The sequence below is a fragment of the Babylonia areolata genome, chromosome 5 (genome assembly GCF_041734735.1).
Source record: "Babylonia areolata isolate BAREFJ2019XMU chromosome 5, ASM4173473v1, whole genome shotgun sequence".
In the NCBI taxonomy this organism is placed as follows: Eukaryota; Metazoa; Mollusca; class Gastropoda; order Neogastropoda; family Buccinidae; genus Babylonia; species Babylonia areolata.
The window spans coordinates 52,822,859-52,833,943 of NC_134880.1; the positions used below are offsets into that span (position 1 = coordinate 52,822,859).

Genomic DNA, 11,085 nt, shown 5'->3' on the forward strand with positions numbered 1-11,085 from the left:
GCGCGCGCGCGCGCACAACCCAGTAGGTCAGACAACCTAAAAGGTTTTTGCGCACGCAAAATCAGTGACACAGATAGACATGATAATAAACTTAAAAAGGGTCTATGTTTAAATATATGTAAGCGTGTGTGTGTGTGTGTGTGTGTGTGTGTGTGTGTGTGTGTGTGTGTGTGTGTGTGTGTGTGTGCGCGCGTAGCAATCGACCTTGAAGATGCTAAGATTAGTTTGCGCACCTCATGGAGCTGCTACTAAGGTATGGAGTAAGTTTGACACTGACAAGATGGATAGCAGCAGCACTTCAGGAAAGAACCGTCGTCCTACGCTTCGGTGACAGGATGTTTGCACCTTCTAAACTTTCCATGGGACTGCCACAAGGGTCTCCGCTGTCTCCTGTCCTCTACAATGTCTACACGAAAGGCCTTGCAGACTTAAACAACAATGGAATAGCTTGGGTGCTTACTCTTGCGGATGATTGCCTGGTCTTCAAAACTTCGAAAGGTGCAAAAAAAAAGAACTAAAGCCGTCCAGAAACAACTGAACAATATCGCTCAATGGTGCAAGGATACATAATCTTCCATCAATCCAGCGAAAGTCCAAAAGTTGCTGTGCACCCTCAATAACAAAACCGCGAGCAAATCACCACCACCTGTGTCATTCGACGGAATTCAGATCGAGAAGACCGAATGCCTACGCTACCTAGGAATACAGTTCGACAGGATGCTGAAAACATACGGAAAACACTGTTCTCAAATGCAAAAAGGGTCTTTCAGTCTTAGAGGCAATAGCAACCAAAGGTATCGAACAACGCCACATCTTCCTGCAATATCAATCACTCGTTCTCAGTGTGATCGACTACGGACTTGGGCTAACAACACCGTCTTAAAGCAGCCTCCTGAAATTAGAAAAAGTTCAAAATGAAGCTATGAGGCTGATCCTTGGAACAACAAAAGACACGCTGACGGAAACCATGTGATACCTGCTTGAACTTCCTTCAGTGCAGGCTAGAAACAAGTTAGAACGGTTAAGACCTACTTCAGAGCACTAGAAAACCCTCAAAACCCACTTCATGATGCAGTCATGGAACCGAAAGACAGACATCTAGGACGAGGAAGATCATGGATGGCGCAAGCAAAAGACACAATCCAGCTAGAATGCCGACTGCAAGACCTGAAAGAAACAAAAGAATGGGAGGAAAACCCCGAAAACCTCAATCATCTATTCCACACAGACATTTCACCCACTCTAGGAAGACATTGTCAGGAATGGCCAGAGGGCAAAACTGATGCAGAAGTGAAGCTACTCATAGAAGAAAACAGTAAAGAAGAGGACATCATCATATACACAGATAGCTCAGTCACCAAAGACCAATCCTGTTGGGGATTCACTGCGAAACAAAATGAAAAAAACACCAAAACAAAACAAAAACAAAAACAATTAGGGAAGAGAATGTTGTCTACAAAGTCACAACCTTCAGCCTAACGATGGAGGCTGATGCTGTGACACATGCTCTCCAGTGGCTATCGTCCATCCATATGCCTGGAAACGAACATGCCATGATTCTAACCGACTCAATGAACCTCATACAGAAATTTGAAAGTGGAATGGGAAGCCCAGAGTGGCATGAGGCAATGCGCAGCTTTCAGATTAAAAAACTTACATGGTCACACTGCCCGGGACATGCAGGTGTTAAGGGAAATGAGCGAGCTGACAGACTTGCTGGTAACGCAACAACGAGCGGCCTGCATCTAGAAAAATCGGATATCCTCAGAAAAGTCAAAGAATACCAAAAATAACAGGTACAAGGCCATCACACCATCGATCGCCTCAAAGAAATAAAGGTAGTGAGAGGGAACGACCGTAAGTATAGCATGAAAGGTATTTGTGTTTATTTTTCTTTTTATCACAACAGATTTCTCTGTGTGAAATTCGGGCTGCTCTCCCCAGGAAAGCGCGTCGCTACACTACAGCGCCACCCATTAAAAAAAAAAATCCTGCGTGCAGTTTTATTTGTTTTTCCTATCGAAGTGAACTTTTCTACAGAATTTTGCCAGGAACAACCCTTTTGTTGCCGTGTGTTCTTTTACGTGCGCTAAGTGCATGCTGCACACGGGACCTCGGTTTATCGTCTCATCCGAATGACTAGCGTCCAGACCACCACTCAAGGTCTAGTGGAGGGGAAGAAAATATCACGCGGCGGCTAAGCCGTGATTCAAACAAGCGCGCTCAGATTGTCTCGCTTCCAAGGCGGACGCGTTACCTCTAGGCCATCACTCCATCACTCCAGAGCACGATGCTTTGCAAATCAAACGAATACTGGCATCATTTCCAAACAAACTTTGCGCAGATTTCTTTAAAACGGATCGAACAGAGTCTCTGTGGGCTTTTCCAAATACAACGGACTGAGCAACACGCTAAACGCCACGTTCGTGGCTTCGAAAGATCTTTTCCCACCCCACTTGCGGCCAGTCAGTGGCAGTCTCTCTCTCTCTCTCTGTATGTGTGTGTGTGTGTGTGTGTGTGTGTGTGTGTGTGTGTGTGTGTGTGTGTGTGCGTGCGTACGTGCGTGCGTGCGTGCGTGCGCGCGCGTGTCAGTGTGTCTCTGTACGCCCTGTGTGCGTGCGCGAGTGTGTAAGTGTACACGTGTTAGGAGAGCTCTGTGCACGTGCGTGTATGTGTGTGTGTGTGTGTGTGTGTGTGTGTGTGTGTGTGTGTGTGTGTGTTTGTGTGTGTGCGTGTGTGTGTATATCTATATTTGTATATATATATATATATATATATGTGTGTGTGTGTGTGTGTGTGTGTGTGTGTGTGTGTGTCGCGGCGTGTGTGTGTACGTGTGTGTGTGCTGTCTTGTGCTGTTTGTTTTTTTCGGCGAGTCATAACACACATTTCTTTACATTGCTGATTAAAGTGATTGAATTGTATTTTCAGCTCAAGCCTGAAAAAATAATCTTATTTGCTGGCGGATGTAATGAAATCTTTTTCCATTTACGTAGGAGCACAAATAGTGTGGGGAAAAAGGCTGATCGTATGCTCGTTTGCCTTCACTTTATGAAGACATGGCGATTCATACATAACTGGTTTGGGCACTTGCAAGACGGATATTATGTCTAACTTCGTTTTGTTTTTGTCATAATTCCCATGCCATGTGTGTTCTCATAGTGCAATATTCCCAAAAGGCTAAAACTGTAAACAATCGTTACATTGAATCAACCAAAATGGCGCATTACCTTAAATTATGAAAGTACAGTGTGAAAATAAACTGTTAAGGGTCAGTCACAGTGTCAGGGTAGTCTGTGCGTTAACTGTGTTGGATGATATGCCAGCAGAGCAAGACCCATAAAGTGAAAAGGATTCTGAAAGGTTCAGCTGCATCAAATGCTGTTCTGATGCAAACTCGCTGAGTATTCAGAAGTGAAAGTCTTCGGTCTTCTGTGTAATGCTCGAGACACAAGCTCAGTAGTTTTGGTGTGGTGTATTCAGTCCTGTGTGAGTACGCATCTGATCAGTCTGGACAGAGATTAGTCTACAGTACATTCACGTCAAGCAGTGAAAAATGTCCAAGGCACATAGCTCCCATAAGCAGATGAATGAAACCTCACCAGCCAAGTCCTCCACATCCAACAGTGGAGAGGGCTGCGAGAGACGAAGAGAAGTCATGAGAGAGACTGGTGAAGTGTTGCGTTCAGCATCCATATCATCAAACAGCTGCATCAAGAATGCAAAGCGCACTGAAAAGACAGATGTAAAGGTAGTGGGAAAGTTAAAGGAAGACACCTGTGACACTGACAATGACATATGTGAAAATGATATCCTCATTGAAACAGATGAAAGCACTGACAGCGATAATTCAGTGAGTGGTGCAAAGAAAATGGTCCCCACAACCTCTGCTGAACATTTCTCATCAACACCAAATATGGAAGCAAAGAGGATTCTGATAGGCAGGAGTCACAGAAAAAAGTGTAAGAGATTGGTCAAGAAAGCCAAGATATCACTGCCAAAAAGCAAAGGAGGTGATAGTAGACTGAGGTATGTATGCAACCAAGAAGCGGCAACAAACAGGAACTAAGGAAGCATGATATTGCTAAGCGTTGATAAGTAACACAACATTAAAAGGCATTGTGAAATGGTTTATCTGATCAGTAATATGGCCTTGATTGAATGTTTTGTTTTTATAGTTTTTTTCCTTTGTTTTTTGTCTCCCATAGTCACAGACTGAACCTCCAAATAGAAAACTCTTGCTGTCTTGGTTTTAAGTTTGTCATGCTTGCAGTTGCAATACAATTTGTTTGATATCAATTTTTTTCCCATGCATACAGATTACAGTGTCCATGCTCATGTACAACGTACAATTACATATATTTATGACGTGTAGACATTGTCAGATAGTGTGTGTGCACACCTGTGTATGTGTGTGCATGTGTGTGTGTTGGCACTTTCTAGCAATTTTATGTTACTTTAGATTCATGCTTTGGAAATTTATACAGAACCAGAATAAAAAATTGAAATTTTTGGTTATTTTCCAGTTAAACTTCAAGGCGACTATGAAAATGAAGAGCTTTATAATCATTCTATCATACAGCCTCCTTTTTTTTTTTTTTTTTTTTTGAGATTTGATTTATTTTCTGTTTTCATTTGTCTTTGAACTCAGAGTGGTGAACTGGTACATGTTATTATCATAAGAAAGTTTCCAGATAATGGCATCCTTCTAACATTTTTCATAACACTTAGCAGTCACTGATACTAAAAGTGATCGGAAGGCACCAACTGATTGAGAGGATTATCAGATGATATTTTGATATCATGCATACAGTTCACACTGATTTGAAATTGTTTTTTTCTGTCTATATGAAAACAAATATGCGCAGACACAAATCTTATCAACATGGTGATTTTCATTATTTTCAGATTTATAAAAGGACCAGAAACAGATGACTCTGATTCACAATGGGAGTCGTTATCAGATGTGATGGTGTCGGATGGAAGTGATCAGCATTCGGCAGTGGACAGCTCTCCTGATAGTCCTGTGGAGGGACCCTTGTTTGTTGACGTGGATGGGAGTGGAGAGGAAATGGAGGGACCTCAGATTCCACTCCAAGAGCAGTTGGAAAAGACCATTGCAGACGGGAGTGCGAAAAACAATCTGTCTGTATCCAATGTGAAGAACATCATTTGGGTATGTAGATCTTTGTGTCTCAAAACACATTATCATGTATGTATACCTTGTGTCTGAAAACAGTGCCTTTGATTAATTGAAAAAAACAAAAAGGAAAAAAAAAAAGAAAGAGATTAATCGGAAGTTGTAACAAAATATGGGACCAATAGATTTTATTTAGATTTATGTTTGTACTTATTTAGATGTACTTCACATATTACAGAAATGATTTCTTGATTAAAAAAATGAGTTTTGTATATAATGTAACTTGTATAATATTATGAATATGTGACTATGTCAAACAAACTTGTAAATGTCACAACAGTAGTTTTTTCAACAGTATTTGAAATACCTTTACCAGGAAGAATACCCTGACCACAATAAACTTTACTGTACTGATTAAACAGTAATCTTTTTTTGATGTTTTGAAGCAGTTTTTTTTTATTTTTTTTGACAAGTAATAGGGGATGTGCCCTTCATTGCAGATTTCACATGGGCAGGTCTGATTCCACTTTGTTTAGTTATTTTAGAAGTGAAGATAATAAGAACAATAATGATAATATTTATATAGCACTGAATCTTGTGCAGAGACAAATCTAAGCGCTTTCACACCAGTCATTCACACGCATGCATAACTCTAAAACTGAAGAAACTGAAGACAAGGAAGAGGTAGGGGAGGGAGGCTGTGTGGGTTTTAAGGCCAGACTTGAAAGAGCTGAGTGCGGAGACCTGACAAAGCGAAAGAGGAAGTTCATTCCAAATAGAAGGTCCAGAGACAGAGAAAGAACGGCGTCCCACAGTGGAGTGTTTGAATCTGGGTATGCGTAAACAGTGGATCAGAAGCCGATCGTAGAGAGCGAGATGGAGTGTAGAAGTGAAGGCAGCCACAAAGTTAGGAAGGGGCAGATTTGTGAATACATTTATAACATAGAGTGCTGATCTCATACTTTATTCTGTGTGAGACAGGGAACCAATGGAGATGTTGCAAAATAGGAGTGATGTGCTGAGATCTTTTCTTTCTGAGGACGAGTCGGGCAGCAGAATTTTGAATGTGCTGAAGGGACTGAATGGTTGAAGCAGGCAAACATGTGAAGAGAATTAAGCTGCTTAACACTTTCAATCCCATCGCACTGGTTAACCCATTGAACCTTAGGGAGCTTACAGCCTGGCTGGCTTCAATGCTATATGTAATTGATGTGGAAAAAATGCAGAAAACATACTGTTTTTCCTCCAGATTACTTGTGGACACATCTGAAACACTGTAGAAGTCAGTTCCCTTTCTTTGCTGTTTCTGTATAGGAACGTGAAACAGTTTTAGTGAGACAAATTTTTATGTCGGAGCAGTGCTTGGGTACAGGGCTCAATGAATTGATAAAACAATTTTTAAAAAAGATATGGGAAGAAGAAACCTCCACCAAATTAAAGAACTTATTGGATTTGTCCCTTTGTTTGTAATTTACTTGTCTGCAAGCTGGTTTAGGAAGTGTTTAGAATAATTAGTTTTAAGTTGTATATCCGTTTGGGAACAAAAGTTACTTGTTCAGTATCAACAAACAGTAGTATTGTGATTAGTGTTCTGAATGGTCTTGACAGTAGACTAGAAAATGGATCAGATTCTATGAAAATATTCTGGATACCCCCCCTCACCCCCAACTCCTTCCCAATGTTGCAGACATTGCTGACCCATGACCTGGTGAAGGAGATGCTGGCAACGAAGTTGAAAGCGTGCAGTGATGAAGGAGATGATGAAGATGTCTTTGAACCCAAACTGACCCGTTCCAAGATGAAAGAAGTTCTTGAAAAAAGAACGGTATGGTATTGTCAGTAGAGAGGTGTGGTAATAATTTGTGAGCTGCGATGGTAGTTTCAAATAAAAATTATGTACAGATGCACAGATGCATTTGTATACTATGCGCTCATGCATCAAATAAAAATGATGTGCAGATGCACATATGCATGTGTATTCCATGTGCTGATGCATCAAAGAAAGATTATATACAATTACACACATGCATGTGTAAACTTTGCACTCATGCATCAAAGAAAGATGATGTACAGATGCACACATGCATGTGTATACTATGCGCTCATACATTAATTAATGATGTACAGACGCACACATGCATGTTATACCATGCGCTCATGCATTAAATAAAGATGATGTGCAGAAGCACACATGCATGTGTATACTTTTGCACTCATACATTAATGCACCATGCAGAGCTGTGTACACATGCATAAGAAAGTGCAAATGCATGGATTACATACACATATTCCTGCACATCTTCCACATATCTGCATATGTACCACAATCTGCAGGGATGTAAAACATACACAGTTTACATCACACATTAATTCACCCAGATTCATTTCACTGAAGTTTGTATACAAATATGCATGTGTATATGCAGATTTTAGGTTTACATTATTACTATTTATTTGTGTTCCTATTTTTAAGAAATGTCTTTCAAGACTGATAGTTTATACTTTTAGTGTGTTTATTTTTTTGAATTGACAACATCAGCTTTAACTATTAGTGTGTGTGTGTGTGTGTGTGTGTGTGTGTGTGTGTGTGTGTGTGTGATTACATGTGTATGTATGTGCGTGTGTGTTTGTGTGTGCACATGTGTACATGCTTGCATGCATGTGTGTGTGTGAAGTCTGATTTCTACAAAAACAGTGAAAAGGAAAAGGAAATGATTTGAATCAGTGTGTGCACACCCAGGATGGCAGATGCTGGCCTGTGTCACCGGTCAAGCTTGGTCAGTCATCCTCTGCTGGACCCAGTATCCTGGACGTGGAGTTTGCTGATGAGGAGGATGATGAGGACGATGAGTACCAGCCCAGCAAGGATGCTGCAGTAAGAGTCAAAGTAGAGTTTTGAGATCAAAGCACTTATTTCACACATTATAAATGGATCACGTAATAATTTACGATCATTCACGTAAATGTGGATACTTCTCATCCAGATTCTGGAAATGAATGTTTTGCCTGTGTGTGTGTGTGTGTGTGTGTGTGTGTGTGTCCATTTGGTTCTTTTTTTATATATGTATTTGATGCCTTTTTTTGTATGTCTGTGTAAGAGAGAGAGAGAGAGTGTGTATGTGTGTGAGTGCACAGATGTGCATTATAGATGTGTACAGCTTATGTGCCTTTGTGCCAATTTATTAAAAGTGTTCTTTATATGTTCTGTCCATTTTTTTTGGTTACCTTTGTGAAATTTTGATTAAAAAAGTATAAAAAAAAAGAAAAAAAAAGAAAGAAAAAGGAGGCTACAATAAGTTTAATGTTGGAGTGATGTGGTGTAGACTGTGCACAACATCCCTCTGTGCTGAATATTGGTGTTGGTTGGTTTTCAAGCCACTGGTGATGTTGGAGTAAGTTTCAGTGGGCTGTTTTGTATTGAAAAAGGATGGGAAAAGATAGATAGACACACACACACATAGAAATTCTGTGGGTTAGCTTGGATATCCTGTGTTTGATTAGATTTGATTAGGAAAGCAGACTTACCAGGTAAGTTCCTATCAAAATCAGCCTGTTTAAATTGTTATTGTTTACTGAATATATTATTGATTATAAAAACTCTGTTTTAGAGTGTAAATGATATTTTTCAGCTTTCTCCATACTCTCCTTTTTCACCCTCTGATAAAAATTCAGTATTCAACACCTTGGAGCTTACTGGTATTGCTACTGGCATTGCCCAAGGCTTATTTTTCTTAATGTATTGGTCAGCGAGCGCATTTTTTGTCATTGTAATGCATGTATGTTTGCATACGTATGTATGCACTTATTGTTGGATGTGTGAATAGATGTTTAAATAGATGTAAATCAGCAATTTTTTGGGGGTAATTTCTCAATGAATTTTATGATATTAGCAAAAACTTAATATGGCAGATCAGCCGGTTCTAAAAGGAAAAATGAATCGATACGTAAGAAACAATCACCATCAACAGAAATACATTCATCCACCTGTCCATGCGGCAATCCATCTTTTAAAGACACAGAAATGACATGAACAATATTGAAAATATTCATGATTACTGCCAAGAATTTTGTGTACCTTCCTGGGTCGTGTGAATATTTTGAAAATGACTTTTTTATGTTAAAGATAAGATTATTTAACATTATTCAACATTTCACTTAGCATCCCTGACAACCATCATAGGTGACTTTAGGTCTTTATTTAATGCTGATTAATGAAGCCTGTGTCAAAGGAACTGGAGAGCGACGATGAAAGCATCACCTCTTCACAAGTCAGCGACGTAGGCTCCCCGTTTCCATACAGCTCCCCTCTCGCCAGATCCATCTCCCTACCCTCTGCCCCTTCCACTCCTCCCAGCAGCAGGTGCCCTCCCGTGACTCCACAGATGCCCACTGTCTCTGTTGCCTCAGGATTGTCCAGTCATAAGGTTGGTCCATCTGAGGTGAGTGCTGACATTGAGCTTTGTACGTATTTCGTGATGACTCTTGAGTTTATGTGGTGAAAGTTATAAATCTAGACCTCACACCTTGTCTGCTGGCAGCATATAACCTACGGGAATGGTTTTGTGAAGGTCGTATCTCCTGAAGACGTTATTTATGCCGCTAAATTTAAGGGCAACAACTAAACAGTCAAACATGTAAAAGCCCTCTCATGTACATATAAGTGAACGTGGGAATTGTATCCTCTGAACGAAGAAGAAGAAGAAGGACAACAGCAGAAGGGAAATTAATAACTTTTCTGTTGTGCTGCACCATTGAGAAATTGACAAGAACGGGATAGATTATTGGGAAATCTCCACATTTATATTTAAGTCCTGTTTAATGTGAGAATTTGACTCTTCTTTGAGGAGGGAACATAGTAATCGTTTTGCATGAAGGCATGATATGATTGTATGAGGGAGGAGGGAAAGAGAAGGGTGAAGGAACTAAGGTAGTGAAGATGTGAGGGAGGAAGGTGGTGATGGTGCGCATGAAGGCGGTGCTGAGGAGGGGAAAGGGTGGTGAAGGTGTGTAGTGTATAAAAATCGCTCATTTCTGATTTGACGTGGAGAAAATATTTGTATTGATGGAACTTGTTTTGTTTCAGTGTGATTTGGGGGTTGTGTTTCTATTCTTTTGATGCTTGTGTCTTGAAACTCATCATCATTTCTATACTCTGATTATTTTACAAGTGAATTGACTCTTATTGAGTATTTGTTGTCAACAGTAAATCTGATTATAAGTGTGAACTGAACAACTTATTTTCAAGTGAAAGTATGATGCACTGGCAAAGGTATTGTCAAATGTCAAGCATTTACGGAATAATGAGCGTTTCTCTCTCCTTCTCTCTCTCTCTCATTCTTTTTCTCTATGGGAATCTGTCTGTCTCTGTTTCTATCTATATCACTCACACGCACACACACACAAACACACACACACACACACAGACAGACAGACAGATAGACAGACACACATACAGACACACACACACACATGCACACATGCACACACACATGCTTTTTCATTCAGTGTATGACAAAGTGAAAGATATTTTCAGAATGTGGTGAGCACTATGGGCCCTCCAGTTGGCCTGCCTCCCTCGGCTCTCAGTGCAAAGCAGCGTCTGGTATTTAAATCACCAGAAAAACACAATAAAGAAGTAAGGCACTTGTGTGTGTGTGTGTGTGTGTGTGTGTGTGTGCATGCCCATGTATATGCTGCTTGTACTTATAGGAAGACACTGACACATGAAAAAATGGAGAGACAGAGCCATTAGTACTGAAGTGGTAGGTGTAAGAGGTGACATAAAAGTATGTTGAAATGGTCCGAACCATCCATCTCCCCTTTCATGTCCTCCTCAGTTCGTTCGCCAGCTTTCCCTCTGAATAAAGAAGGAAAATATTTTTTTCTTCTTTTTTTTTTCCTTACTCTCCAGTCGCCTGCTCTGTTTCAGTGACATTACTCCCACG

The 11,085-nt window shown here is 40.3% G+C and overlaps 1 protein-coding gene across 1 annotated transcript in view; it reads left to right on the forward strand.

Moving 5' to 3' along the window:
- Positions 1–3,221: 3,221 nt before the first annotated feature.
- Positions 3,222–11,085, forward strand: part of LOC143282173 (uncharacterized) — a 65,685-nt gene continuing 57,821 nt past the window's right edge. Inside the window, exons 1-6 of the mRNA XM_076587737.1 lie at positions 3,222–4,029; positions 4,909–5,176; positions 6,828–6,965; positions 7,881–8,015; positions 9,370–9,579; positions 10,674–10,775. Coding sequence (XP_076443852.1) covers positions 3,557–4,029; positions 4,909–5,176; positions 6,828–6,965; positions 7,881–8,015; positions 9,370–9,579; positions 10,674–10,775 — 1,326 coding nt within the window. The 5' untranslated portion in view covers positions 3,222–3,556. The remainder of the gene's footprint in view (positions 4,030–4,908; positions 5,177–6,827; positions 6,966–7,880; positions 8,016–9,369; positions 9,580–10,673; positions 10,776–11,085) is intronic.